Genomic DNA, 14647 nt, shown 5'->3' with positions numbered 1-14647 from the left:
CTCGCTTGGAGACCTTGAGCAGGGGGAGCTCCCACTCAAGGTCATAAGAACTGCCCTCCCAGAGCCATGTTTCCTGGGCAGCAGTGTCTGGCTCTGAACCTTGCCCCCCGCTGAGATCCCCCTCCTTCGGAGAGGTGAGAAAGACAGCCATCTGAATGCACAGGGCAGCCGGGCTTCCTTGCTGCTTTGCCAGCCCCCTCCAGGGCGCGGGGAAGCTGTGTGTGAGCCGGGGCAAGGCAGGGAGGGGTGGGGGAGTTGGGGTGGGGGTTGAGAAAATACCATGTATAGCCAGGAGCCCTTAATCTAAACTGCAAACCACCCTTTGGAAGAAAAGCAGACAGTGAGCAGCCAGACGCACGCTGTCTGGGAGCTGGAATGTGTAACGTGGCAACACAATCTCACACACACACACACACACACACACGTACACACACGCACACGCATCTTGCCCCTTCTTCCTTCCCGGGGTGGGGGCGGATTCCCAACCAAGAGAGGAGACCCAGCAAGCAGAGAAAGACAATTATCATATGATTTCTCTCATCTATGGAACATAAGAACTAGGATGATCGAGGGGAAGAAAGGGATAAAGAAAGGGGGGGTAATCAGAAGGGGGAATGAAACATGAGAGACTATGGACTATGAGAAACAAACTGAAGACTTCAGAGGGGAGGGGGTGGGGGAATGGGATAGGCTGGTGATGGGTAGTAAGGAGGGCACGTATTGCATGGTGCACTGGGTGTTATACGCAACTAATGAATCATCGAACTTTACATCGGAATCCGGGGATGTACTGTATGGTGATTAACATAATATAATAAAAAAAAAAAAAAGAGAGGAGACCCAGGAGACCAAGAGCTGGGGCTTGTCAAGGTCCCTTGCTGCAACACCTGGTTTGGAAGCAGCTGTATTTAAGGCCCAGAGCTGGGCCACGTGGCCAGGGTTTAAGAGCAGCCCACAGAGAGAGAATCTACTTGTGAAAGCCCTTGCTACTTCATGGTTTTTCTCTTCGGACAGATATGGGTCCCCTCCCTCCCTCCCTCCCCCCTCCCCCGCTTCTCACTTTCTTTTTTCTTTGGATACTTCAGATGTGAACCACTGTGGCCAAGTCCATTCTGACTGCCCCTGCCCCACTCATCCCTCACAAACAGTAAGGCTGGGGGGCAGGGGGGCGGTCTCGGTCATCTGTCTCCTGCCGCGCCCCTCACAGCTGCTCCCAGAGAGCCCGGGAAAGGCCCTGCTGTTGTCCTGACCCCGGCCCCGCCCCTCCCTCAATGGTCTGGAGGCCCCAAACAAAGTCCCATCCCAGGGCCCCTCCCAGGCCGCCGGCTAAACCATATGGACAGGCTGTGGTCCCCAGCAGGCCACAGACTGAGTGACAGGGTGAGGGAAGGGAGATTTACTACAGTGCAGGGAGGGATGGGACTCAGAGGTCATCCAGTCCATCCGCTATCCCCAAGCAGAAGGCTTTCATTAGAGTCAGCAGCGGCTGGCGGGGGTGGCATGGGGTGGGGGCGGCAATGATTCTGGAAGACAGAGGAGGAAAAAGCCCCTGGGCTGTGCTGGGGTGAGGCCCAGGAGGCACGACAGCTGGGCTGGGTCCTTCCCGTCCCTTTGGAGTTCCACGCTGAGACTCTGTGCCCCATGCATTGTGATCTAGTGAAAAGCAGGCAAGGCCAAAGGGGAAACACTGACTTAGGACGGCGCCTCTCGCGGATTTGGGCCCCAGTCCCACCCCGCATCTGCTCAGCGCTAGGCATCTGTGTAGTGCGGGCCGCGATCTCTGGCGCACCTGGGATTTACGGAGGGCTCACTCTGTGCCAGGCACCGCTTTCAATCTGTACAGGCGGCATCTCATTCAATCCTGCTAACGGCTCTATCATCATCCCCATCACGTGGGGAGGAAAACAGACAGAAACATTAGGTCACTTGTCTAAAGGTGTGCGGGGGGAGCAGGGGAGCTGGGCTCTGAACCTAGGCAGGAACGCAGCTCCGACTGCAGCCAGGCTCTAACGTCGCTCCCTGCTGGGCCCGGCGGCCTTACCGAGCTGCTGAATGATGCTGGGTTACAAACAGAGCCAGGTGGCCCTCCAGTTCCGTGCTTCTGGCAAAACCCCGCCCCTGGGGTAGACCTTTTCTCTTGTCTTCCTTTCTCTTTCTTCTTCCCTCCCTCCCGCCTTTTCTTTCTTTAATGAACAAAGCTCATAGAAAGGCAGGAGGGCACGGAGGACTCCTATTTCTCACCCTCACAGGCTCCAAACCTACTCTCAGCTATGGTGGCTTTAGGTAACTACAAAATTAGAAAAATTGCAGAAAGCGAGACCTGACCTGGTTTCATGACGTGATCTTGGTGACCCTGATGCATCCCAAAGCTCCCCACCACTGCTGTCTGCACCCCTGGAGGCTCTGTGGGGGGGCTCCTGGCAGCTCTAGGCGGGGAGTGGGGGTTGGGGGTAGGATCTCCTCCTGGGCACCCATCAACCATCCTGCACAGACCTGTCCACATAGCTCACATTGATCTGAAATGGACCGGGTGTGGAAAATTCGGAGCTCCCACATGCAGCAAATGGCTGAGGGCTGGGGGCTGATCTCTTTGGGGTGTGTTTATCTGAAAGAATGGGAAGATACTGGAGGTGACCACTTCTGAAGAGCGAGAATGACGGCGTGGACCTCTCTGGGCACGTATGGAACGGTTGTTCCCATGTATACGTGTTCACTGTGACCCAAGCTTCCTCTGCTCACTGCGCTGACACGTATGAAATGAAGGGGTCTTTGCAGGCACCCAAGCTGGAAAGTTGCCAAGTTCACTCAGAGCCAACCCTGAGATCACTCTCAGGTCACCCCCTGACCCTTGGGTCCCACTGCCATTGCCTGAGGGAAGCCACCAGATCACGCCTCTCCTCCCCGAAAGGGACATCTTGCTCCTCCCTAAGTCCTCATCCTGCCCCCCTCTGTTGCACTGCAGAGGGAGACTTAAAATGCCAATCAAATGTCACCTCCCTTAGAAACCTTCAATGGTGCCCCAAAGACCAAAGGGTACGGTCCATACTCCTTGGCAGGGCAAACAGTGTCCCTTCCGACGTGGGTCTGGCTCTCCCTTCCCTCTTCTCTTCCCTCTGCCCCCAACGCACACTTCCTTCCAGTGACATCACCTCCTTTGCCCCTGCACACCATTCCTTCCTGCTTCTTGCCTACGTCTATGCTCATCTGTTAGCCCGGCAAACGCTCCCCTGCATACTTCTTTGGTCCCCCCACACCAGCCACTGAGACGCACCTCTAGTGTCTGTTCTCTGACCGATAGCCTTTGATGTGCCCCAGGTGCGCTCTCTCTCTTCTAGATGCTCAGACAGTGTGTGTGCACCTCTCTGACCGCACCTAGCAGCCACGCCCACAGTTGCTGGTTTACCTGTGTCTGATTCCTGCCAGATGATAAGGAACCTGGTGGCAGCAGGGACTGTTCCATTCGAGGAGGGGGAGGGGCACGTCAGGCTGCCGTGCACGCCGGTGGGGGTGCAGTGTGTGCTGGCCGGGGAACTGGAGTCAGGATTCCTGAGGGCGGGAGTCAGTGGGCTGTGTTTGGTGGGAGGCAGCCGTTGTAGCTTCTCTGGGTTTCCCCGGGCCTGGCGGGTCAACGGCAGCCGACCGTGGCAGCGTGCGGTGGGCAGCTGGGACACATTCCCAGCCGTGTGGCAGGAAGCATCTCCAGCCGAGAGAACAGAGCAGGTGGGCTGGGCCGCAAACCCAAGCTGCAAAGCTGAAAATGAGTGTCAGGCTGAGACATGCAGCCCCAGGTTCGGGAGTGCCCTGTCCCAGCTTCCTGAGTGGCACCCCGTTCACTTATCGAGTCCTCCCGTCCGGCAGGCCCTGGAGGCCTGGGCTTCCCCGCACCCGGACAGCTGATGCCCCGCTCAAGTGTGCTGTTCTGGACATCAACTAGGGGGCTGGGTGTGGGCTCCAGGATTTCTTGGATCAGAACGATTTGAGGGTTGCCAATGTTTTATTTTGCTAGGGATGTTTTTAAAAAAGGTTTCATCCATCATTTCATAAAAGAAAGGACAATCTAATGCCAAGAGAGTAGGAAGGATGCAGTCTCAGAATAATGGCCACCCCTTCCCAGGCAGGGCGGGTGGCAGAGTCACAGCGGACATAAACCACACTAGTGTGGCACCCTGTGCAGACCAGCTTCAGTTCCAGGACTGGCACTGGGCACCACTCAGCTAAGGGCCCCTCGGCCTATTCCCACGTGTGAGGGCCTGTGCGGCACCCGCGTCTAACAGTGCCAGTCTAACAGTGCCAGTCCTTCTTCATTCTGCAGAGAGGAGACGAGGAGCCACACACTGCATCACTCACTAACAGGTTAGGACATAGGACAGGTAAAGGTTAACTGGGGAAAAAGGAGAAAACCCTTTTGCAATCTGGGGTGTTCTGGGAAGGCAGGTCAGGGCAGGGGGGAAGGGCCTGCCAGGCAAAGCTCCCCACTTCCCAGTTCTGCCCTGGGCTGGCTCTGGTGGTGCGGTGGCCAGTGGAGGGAGGGAGGCAGCAGCTGCCCTGGCCACAGGCGCCAGGCATTCCTCCTGTAAGCTCCACACACGGCCCCGGCCCCGTTTATAAGGCACAGGGAGCCAAGGAGTCTGTGTGGCCCCGCCAACTCAGCCCAGAGGCTCAGAGGAGGGAACCCAAGCCGGAGGTGAGGCTGAGCCACTCCATGCCAGCCCCAGGAGCTGTAGGCCTGCAACTTCCAGAGCCCCTGGCACTTGACCTGCGGCCCTCTGGTGCCCAGAAGCCCCGGGATCTGGGCCAAGGAAGGGGAAGCTGGAGGCTGAGAGGCCCTCGGGGGTGGGTGGCATTCATGTCCCCAGGGCGCTGGACACTTCTCTCAGCCTAAGAGCCCTGTCACCTCTGAGAGCTCCTTCCTGCACTTTCTATACCAGAGGTGGCTGATTTCCAGGTCAGGATGGGGAGGGGCTGGGGAGACAGGGTGACCTGGCTGCCTTGGACAGTGGAGGTTAAGATAGGAAGGCAGAGTTACCCCTCATCCGTCTGCAACAGCTAGGACTTTATCGTTCAGGACAGGCAAGGGCCCTGAGCCCCTGGTGGGTGAGCGGCTTCCCGTAGCTTTCCCTGTTTCCCTGGAGACATGCGTGGAGCCCAGGCCACCTTCTGCTCGAGTCAGCAATCCTGGGACCAGCACTCCCACCCGCAGAGAGCCTCTGATAGGCTGTGCCCTCCCTCCTGCCCTGGGTCCAGGTTCCCCCAGGGAACCTAAGACCCACCACTGCCCCCTGAAACCTGCCACAGCCCACCTCCTCCCCATGCTCACTGCCATGTTCCTATGACCCAGGTCTTTATTCGCCGGCCCTAGTGGACACAAAGCACATTTAACCCTTACAATCGTTTATGCGGCACTTCACGGTTTACGAACTTTTCACATCCTTATTTCAAAAATAATAAAATAATAAATAAATAATCCCCATTTTATAGCAAATGAGACTGAGAATCAGACATAGTGGAGGATGTATCCAAGTTCCTATGTGAAGTCAGCGATACAGTTGAGACTGAAACCAGGCCTTTTAACCATTTGCACTGCACTAAGAATGTTCCTTCTGGCCAGCCCCACTCCCCCCTCCTACTCTCTGGTCGGGGTGGGGGGAGGAGGAACACCAAGAGGAACACGGAGAGGAACACCAGCCTAGGGGGAGGGGAGGGAGGGCCACATGTCTCCTCTCCCAGGCCCTGAACCTTGCTGCTGGCTCCATAGGTCACTTTCACAACCCAGGACAAAAATCTCACTAGATACCGCCGCAGACCGGCCGGCTCCAGCCACCCTGGCCGGCAGACGCAGACGCACACAGACACACACAGCCTGGGCTGTGTTATCTCTCTCTGCAGACCGTTTCCTACACTTCTCAAACAGCAGATTTCTTCCAGCCTGGCCGCCTCTCCCAGTCACCACCCACAGCCACTGGCCCCTGGGGCCCAGCCAAGTCCCCTAGACGGTGACGCCGAGTCCCTGCTATCAGACAGTCGCCTCTGCCCTCCCAGCCGCCGCCCCCAGAGTTCCCTGGAAATGTCCCTTCTGCAGGCCCGGCCCCCATTGCGACGCAAGGCTTTGTCTGCACACACAGCTGACTAGTGTTTGCAGGGACAGACAGGGGCTGGCGCTGGGGCCAGAGCCAGGAGGCACGGGGAGGGCAGAGCAGACGGGGAAAACACAAAGTCCAGAGAACAAACTTTTGCAAGCAAGACCTCTGGGGTCATTTGGGAGCCTGACAATAAGGAGAGGGCTTGAAAAGCCAGAAGTTCCACTGAGGCAGGGATGGGGGTCTTCACACACATCTGTTGTCTGGTCTGCATGCTGGAAAGCTGTGCCAGTCAGGAAGGGGTGGGATGAGAGAAGGGAGACCAGGGAACCGGGAAGGGACAGAAGGAGCTTCTGAGCCTATCTGTGCTCCCCTCCCTCGAGCCCCAGCCCACCGCTCTGCCCCTTAGGTACATAGAGGGTGCTCAATAGATGCTTGTTAAGCTGAACTGGCCTCAGGCCATCTTGCCCCCCCTGGGGCTCTCATTCCAACCAACTCTCAAGAACGCTGCCTCTTCTGTCTGGGCCAGAGCGACAGGAAGCGCGGAGGCAGCCAGCCTCAATGTGCCAGGGCACCATATTTTCAAGCTTCCCTTTGAGAAGGCAGAGGAGCCAAGGTGTCTGTGTGGCCGTGGCACATTCGCAGGGAGACGATGTGCGCGACCCCCGGCCCCAGCAGCAGAGGTGTGCGTGGGAATGAGCCGTATTAAGTGTCCCTCGCCTTCCTGAAGCCCCCCTTCCACCTCCCCAACGACCTTTTCTGTTTTGAACCCTCGGCTACTTAACCTGATTCTGAAATGAAGCCGCAGCTGCTGAAATGCATAGGGGTCATCATAAATCAAGTCGTATGGGGGGAGTTTAAAAAAAAGAAAAGGCATGGCAGCGGGAGCAAAGCTGGCTTTTCACAGAGTGGCTCTTTCTCTGGGGTGACACTCTGGGCTGCGTGCCGGGGAAACCTTAGAAGGGCTCCTCTGGGATTGAGCAACCCAGACTGCCTCGGCTCACACCCCTGGGTCCTCACTTCTTCATAATTTAGAGCATTAGAAATGAGACAGCACACAGGCTCTCCCTCTCTCTCTTTCCTTTTCCTTCTGCAGGCCTGAGGTCCTGTCCTCTCAGGCTTGGTGATCAGTGAGAAAGGGACCTGGTAAAGGTTGCACTGCCCATCCCTCCAGCCTAGACAGGCAACAGAGGCATGAGGCCCCATCAGAGACATGACCCACTTCCTCCAGGCTTCCATTGCGGGGGCCTGACACAGAAGCCTCGGCCTGCCACCCGACCGCGGGGGCTGAAAACAGAGGGGCACCCATAGGTGCCCAGACACCCAGGGCACTGCGGGCACCCACTCACCAGGACCCACTTTTACCCAGAGCTGTGGCCTCTAGCCCCTGGGGTTGTCACATGGGGACAAATCAAACCAAACTGAGTTTTCTTCTCTTCGCCTTTTTCATGAATCATCAGGGTGACAGGCTAGAGAGCAATCGTGGGGACGGCCACAGAGGAGAAACTGAGGCTGGCTGGGACGACAAGGAGCCACCTTGCTGCTTGTCTGCAGCTTGGCGGAGAGGGGCACCCTTGCCCCTGCCTCCACTGAGACAGGCAGGGAGCAGTGGACCCCTGAGCTTTGGTCTGGAAACTCTCTTGATGCTGCCGGTCATGAGATGACAGCGAAGAGATCACTTGGCTCCTGTTTAGTCGGCAGGAAGAAGGCTCTGGTCACACTGTCATTCAGAGGTGTCTTCTTAGCTCCTTCCCTGCCACCTGTCACCTTATACCTGACCCTACCCTGCCCCCAAACACAAATACACATCAGCCAACAGAGGCACTCAGGCGGCATATGTTCTGAGGAGGCAGGGGTGCAGGGCACTGGGGGACTGGGGTCCCGTTCTGCTTCTGCACTGGCTGGCTGTGTGACTTCAGGTGTATTTCCTAAGCTTTCTGGAACTTTCTTTACCCGTGTGTAGAACGGACTATTAACATCTGTCTCACAGAACTCTAAAGGGTACACAGGGCGCAGTGTCTGCCCCCAGCCAGTGCACCCCAAGTGCCTGCAGAGTGACTGCCTGATGAAAAGGGAGGGGGAAAGGGGCCTCCAGCTAGACACCGGACCGGAACACCCAGACACTGGCAGAGTGAGCGCTCTGCGGGCTTGCCACAGACGTCTGGAAGGGACCCTCAGACTGAGGTTGCTGGACTCAGGGCTGGGGCCCCTGAGGGGCTAGAAATTGCACATGGGAGGGTGGCTTTGTGGCAGAGCGACCATCATATGGCTTCAATCTTCCCCCGTGGGAAAACCCCCAGGATGCCAAGACGTTGGGTTGGCCCAGGAAGGGCCTGCGGGCAGGTGAGGCCAGCCTTGCGTGCTGGCGCCCCCTGCAGGCTGCTCTGCCCCTAGGAGGGCGCGGACTCCACAGACCAGGCAGGAGGGCAGGGAGGAGCAGACAGCAGGGCAGACCTCCCCCCATCCACACCCCCTAGGCGTCTGCCAGGGGCTGCTGGGGGCTGCTCTTCACTGATCAACCCACTGACCGATTGCAGTGGGCAATGAGCACGCACTCTGTGTGCCCAGCACGTCTGCTCTAGAATAACAGAGCTGAGAGGGACTTCGAAACTGCCCTTCTGACCCCTTTATTTTATGGATGAGGAAGCCACCAGATGGGTGGGAGGGCTGGCCCGAGGTCACGCAGCTGGAGAAATGCAGGGTAGGAGCTAGAACCCAGCCGGCTGGGGCCTCGGTCCCTCCTCCAACACACCTTCAAATCCGCTCCTGAGCACGCCCCATCTTCTCTTCCAGCCCCTAAGCAACTCCCAAATATCTTCCTGGCTCTCCTTGGTCCTGCACCCAACCTTCATGGCTCTCCTTGGTCCTGCACCCAACCTTCATAAGCCCACGGTGCTCAAGGGACTGAGGGAGCCAGACAGAAGGAGCCAGGAGCCCCGCTGCCCCGTGGGAAGGCCGACCCCCAGACCACGGGAGGACCCTGAGGCCCAGAGCGGGTGGAGCTGGACCAGACTGGCTTCAGACTTCTGTCGACTGCTCTCCCCGCTGAGACAGGCCAGAAAACACGTCCTGGGGGGAGGAGGAGAAGGGGCTTCTGCGGAGGAGGGGGAGATAAGAGCAGAGCAGTGAGGCTCTGTGAGGCTGCCCGGCCCCACGGCCTCACCCGCCGCCCTGCTTCTGGTTCCCTGTGGGCTAATGGACTGTGGCAGGAGGAGGGGGCTGGGTGTCTGCGTGGAGAGAAGCATGTGGGCACCCACCTCCAGACTGCTCCCCGGAGCAGCAGATCCATAAGGAGAGGCTGAGTGAGCCACGTGAAGTGGGCACCTGGGACCCTGCCCTCGACTGCCAGGCCCCCTGCCATCTGCCTCAGGGACACCCTGGCATCCCGGGCTCCCGCAGCAGGCTGCCTGGGGCCCCAGATGCAGCGGCCCTCCCTGCCCCTTGCCCAAGACAGTTTATGGCCCAAGGCTGGCGGGGAGCATGCTACTCTTGAAGGAGAAGTTTTAGGTCTGGACTAAAACCATCTTGGCTTGCAATGGTGAGAAGCAAGTGCCCGCAGATGAAAGGGCCAGTGTGGTGACTGTGGCCTGGGGTCGCTGTCTGGCTGGGCAGCTTCACACCGGGGCTTGCTGACAATGGCGGAGCTCCCTGTGCTTCCTGGACACCCTCGGCCAGGCTGGCAGGGCACCACCTGCCTCATCCCGCCAGGCTCCCCCACACAACTAGGCCCCACAGGCTCCTCTCACCTACAAGCCTTTGCTTTGGCTCCTTCTTCCTGTTTTCCTCTGGCTCCCCAAATCTTGTCTCTTCTTTCATGCCTCCTCCTCCAGGAAGCCTTCCCCAGCTGCTAGCACTTAAAGGGCTTGCCCCCTTCTCTGACTTTCCTAAACTGCTCTCTGGTTAAGCTGGTCTTGCCCCTCCAGCAGACATCTAATTGCTAGAGGCCAGTGCCCCCGCTTCACTGGGGTTTAATAGTGTTGAGCACGGGGCACCCAGCAGGGCCTCCACGCCAGCCCCAGGGCACCTGTGAGGGCTTTCCTTGAAGCTGAATCCCAGGGCTAGCCAGGATGCCACATCTGAATCCCAAGTTCTAGCACAAGTTGGTGGCCCCTGGGCTTGCAGAAGGTCTGGGGGGGGGGGGCTCTCCTAGGAACCTTGATGAATGGGATTCATCAAGGGCAAAGGGAAAAACATGATATTACAAAATTCCAAAGTTCCTCTTGGGGGAGGAGCCTTAAGAGGACACAGGTATTATCACCCCATTTAATGGAAGAGTAAGTGGAGGGCAGCCGAAATGCGAGATCTGCCCAAAGTCGCCAGCTGACTGGCACCAGAACCAGGGTTAGACACTGGACCGGGTGGGGGTTTGACGCTGGGCTTCACCAGTGATTTCTTCTGCCACGTGGCAGTCTCTGTGGCCTACACACTGGATTCCAAGTGACTCTGCTTCCACACGGTGTTAGACATACTACTCCTTTAATCAGGGTTCTTTCAGCATCCAGAGCAATGTAATGACTGTTGTGTAACGGGGGTCAATGGCAAGTGCGAGTCCAACACGTGGAGCTCTGATTTATACGCAGCTGTGCAAGAACGCACTTATCCCAACTACGGAGAGACGTTCATCAGCTGCAGCTGGAGCCCGGCCATCCCTGAATGCCGCCTAGGCTACCCCCTCCTTCGGTATCACCCCTGCTCCGAGGCTGAATTGGACCCTATACAGCAGTGTGGTGGCTCTCGGTCGCAAACAATCCAGGCTCGCACACGTATGGTGGCACAACCCCTCCGGAATGTGCTCAGTCCCAGCGGGGACTGTCAAGAGTGGGATGATCGGCGAGGCAAGCGGCTTCCCCGAGGCCCCTTGCATTGCACTCTGCACCCTGGGATGCCTGGTGACCGCTCAGTAGCCACCCAGATGGGAGCTGGGAAGACTTCTCTCCACTTATGGGGACCTCTTATTTGTCTAGGGGGCTGGAAACCAGCTTCCCTGAAAGCAGCAAGTTCAAGACAAGAGTGACACTCTTGCTGGCTATTTACATCATTGTCCTGTCATCCTCTTTCCATCCCCTCAACCATCTCCGCCCCATTCCCACTCTCTTTAACTTCTGATAAGTCACTCTCATTCATGCCAGGCATCCAGAACAGAGCCAATGCACGCAGGTACGGGGGCAAGAAGGGCAAGGGGGAGGTGCGCCTGGAGCAGCACTGTGGTCACCCAGAACTCGTGGTTCTCTGATGTAAGAGATTTCCAGATTTCCCAGCATAACATCCTATAACCCATCATACATGTCCTTCTGGAGCGTGGCTTCTGTTAACCTTCCTAGGCCTCTAGTCTCTCATCTACAATATGAAAGGGTTGAATGGGTAATCTATAGATCCTCCCCTCAGGTCCCTACCGTTCTCTGATTTTTAGTTAACCTTGGGATGCTACAGCTCAAGAAACAATAATGGCTCCCTGGTCCTACTCCATAAAGTCCAAACCCTTCCGTTCCATCTTACGGACTTCCTCCAACTCTCCACTTACACCCTGATTCCAGGCCAGCCGGTGTTCCCACTGTCCCTTACCTGCATCGTTTCTTTGGGTCTTGGCTCATTATATCTCCCCCATCAAAAACAACCTCCCAGAAAGCAGTTTGGCAGTTAAAAGTAGAATTTCCATGTGGTTCAGCAATTCCACTTCTAGGCATAGACCCACAAGAATGGAAAGAAGGGGCCAAACAGATGCCTGTATATGCACGTTCACAGCGGTGTGACTCACAATAGCCAAAGGACAACACAACCCAAGTGTCTGATGATGACTGAATGGATAGACAAAATGGGCAGATCCACACAATGGAGTATTGTTCAGCCGTGACAAGGAAGGACGTTCTGATGTGTGCTACATGGATGAACCTTGAAACCACTCTGCTAGGTGACATCAGCCAGACACACAAGGGCAACTATCTTGTGAATCCGTGTCTGTGCGGTACGTGTGTGTAGAGCATGAGAGGCATGGAGAGAGGTGAGGGGCTGGGGGGTTACTGTCTGGTGGCTACAGGGCTTCTGTCTGGGATGATGAGAGGTTCTGGGGGTGGATGGTGGTAGAGGCTGTGTGACCTTGTGGCTGTGCTTGGGGTTACTCAGGTGCTTACACGCAGTTCAAATGGTAAATGTTATGTTGCATATATTTTATCACCATAAAAAAAAGGCCAAATAAAGAAACCTAACCAAACCAAATAAGCCAACAATGACACCATCCTTCCCGTTCTCCTTTTCAGCCCCTCCTGCTGAGTCCAGGTCCCTTGACAAGCCTTTCTCGCTCTTCTGGGCTACAAGGCTGGGGCAGGTGTCTGAGCTCCCCAAGCTACGGCGAACAGCAGCCTCCTTGGGGTCTTGTGAACCCTGGGTTCAGAGGAAGAGCATGGACAGTGACTCAAGACTACTGACTTCTCTTTGAAGGAATGACCTTCCGCCATCCACTCCCTGCCCGGAGACTGCCGCTCTTCCCTGGTGGTGGCTGCAAGCCTCCCTGGGGAGCCAGGGACAGGGTGGTGAGCAGTTACATAACCTGCAGGGAGATTTTTTCCATCGGCCCAGGCAGTGCCAGCTTTCCAGAGGCAGCCAGGGCAGGTAGAGGCGCCCTGTCTGGGCCGGCCGTGCCTGGGCAGGGCAGCGATGCTGTGATCTGGAGTGGCTTAGCATAGCTCGGATTCCCAGTGGCGGCTGGGGGCTGGCCACTCGCTGAGCTGCGGGGAGAATCTGCTGTCTCCTGCTGGCCTGGCTCTGGGAAAGGGGGAAGGAGGAGGTGCTGGGGGTGAGCTGCCAGCCAGCCAGGGGTGACCCTCTGGGGCCCGGGACACCCGAGCTGGCCTTCTCCGATAACCCACTTATCTACAGTGCCCGCCTCGGCATGGCAGCCTCAGACAGGGAAGCGCCTGGCCAAGTTCTATCAGGGGATTTAGCAGGGAAAACGATGCCGGGGTGGGGGGTGAGGGTATGCAGGGAGGAGGACACGGCCTGGCAAGGGACATGGGTGATGGCGAAACAATTTCTGACTCGGGTAAAGCTCCCCTGGCCCAGAGATGGTGGGAGCAGTACACTGAATCTGTCCCCTTCTGCTGCCACCAATGCTCCTTTGTCCCCGCTGGACTGAAGCTCCTGGAACCAACCATCTGATGCTGGCCGAGTACCCACTATGTTGTTGGCATGGTGCGGGGGGCACAAAGATGACAAGAACACAACCTTTGCTCCTAAGACGCCAAGGGACACAGCCTCTGACAAGAAAACAGTAACGGGCAAGCTGCTGCTCCGGGCCCCTTCTGGGACTCTCTGAGGGTCCACGATCATTTTCTTTCCTCTGCTTATTTTCCCATTGAAAATTCAAAAAGCTTTCTTCGTGTTCAAGTCATGGGCTGCTTCTGTCTCACCCAGCACTCTGAAATTCCATTTAGTACTTTTGAAAACCACCATGTCCTCCCACCCCCTCCACCCCACGCCACCCCAAGTTGAACAACGTGAGAAACCTGGGGCTTTTGAGACATTCCAGCTGGGGCTTCAAGTGCAACACTAAGCCTTTGGACAGTACGTCCACCTGCACAAACTGGGAAGAGACCAGAGGGGTGGGCGATTAACAGAGATGACACATAGGCAGGCTGGGCCAGGGGGCAAGATACGCAGCAAAAGCTTGATAACGGGTTTGTTGAGAGGAAGAAATGAGGACTGGGAGAAAGAAGGTACGATCCACTCATTCCAAAGCCAGGGTGGGCAACAAGTGTGTCTCCACTGGGGCTGGTAGGGTAGACTAAGCCTGGCAGCAGCCAAGCATCAGCTCTCCCTGGCGTGGTAGCTGTGCCTGCCACGGACTCTGGTGCAGAAGGTCAAGCTCCTGGGACAGTTGGTCTCCCATGGCATGTGAGGCAGGCTTGCTGGTGCCCACCGTCGGGGGAATATGTGTGCAGCTCCCCGTGGCCCTCACAGGGCATGGACTGCAGTACAGGCAAGCATAATGACTCAACGGGTGCTTGCACCCCAGCCAGCAGGTGAGGCAACTTTTTTTTTTTTTTAAAGAAAAAAAGAGCTTTTGTGGGTCTTTGCAATCGCCATCGACAATCTGTCCACGGGGAAAGCGGTCTACACGGCCGAGAGCCCTTTGCTTTTATCCCCTCTTGATTTCTAGCAACCAGTGGAGGGGAACTCGGGGTGGGTACAGCCCCAGGCTTTGCTCAGGCTCTGGAATGCACAGAACAATGCGCTTCTATCCCTGGGTATGCCTGGCTCGGGCCAACAGTAAAATTAGTTTCCATGCCTGGAGTGCACGTCGGCTCAGTGGTGGGCGTGCAGAGGTGAGGGAGGTCTGAGCAGGGAGAGGGTGTGAGGGGGAGAACCGGCCCTCACCTCAGGAATAGCAGCTGTGTGGTTCATCTGGATAAAGCCAATGGAGAGTGAAGGTGTTTCCTCAGACACCCTTAGTCCTCCACTGGCCCAGAAAGCTCAGACTCAGAGACCGCTGGCAATGCAGCGGGATTATACCGGAAGGGTGGATTTTGGAATCCCCACTGACAGCCTCAGGAGACAGATTCCTGATCTTCCCCACT

At 56.9% G+C, this 14647-nt stretch overlaps 1 protein-coding gene across 7 annotated transcripts in view; it reads right to left on the bottom strand.

The window, feature by feature from the left end:
- CTIF (cap binding complex dependent translation initiation factor) overlaps nt 1-14647 on the bottom strand; it is a 280083-nt gene that overhangs the window by 66770 nt on the left and 198666 nt on the right. Inside the window, exon 10 of one of the 7 annotated variants that reach the window (XM_019804213.2) lies at nt 1331-3751. The exons of the other annotated variants lie outside the window; for them this stretch is intronic. Coding sequence (XP_019659772.1) covers nt 3626-3751 — 126 coding nt within the window. The 3' untranslated portion in view covers nt 1331-3625. Of the gene's footprint in view, nt 1-1330; nt 3752-14647 lie in introns of those variants that run through there. 7 annotated transcript variants of the gene reach the window in all.

The sequence above is a fragment of the Ailuropoda melanoleuca genome, chromosome 14 (assembly GCF_002007445.2).
Source record: "Ailuropoda melanoleuca isolate Jingjing chromosome 14, ASM200744v2, whole genome shotgun sequence".
Lineage (NCBI taxonomy): Eukaryota > Metazoa > Chordata > Mammalia > Carnivora > Ursidae > Ailuropoda > Ailuropoda melanoleuca.
Note: the sequence above shows the minus strand (reverse complement) of the source record. Positions and strands in the feature narration are given on the sequence as shown.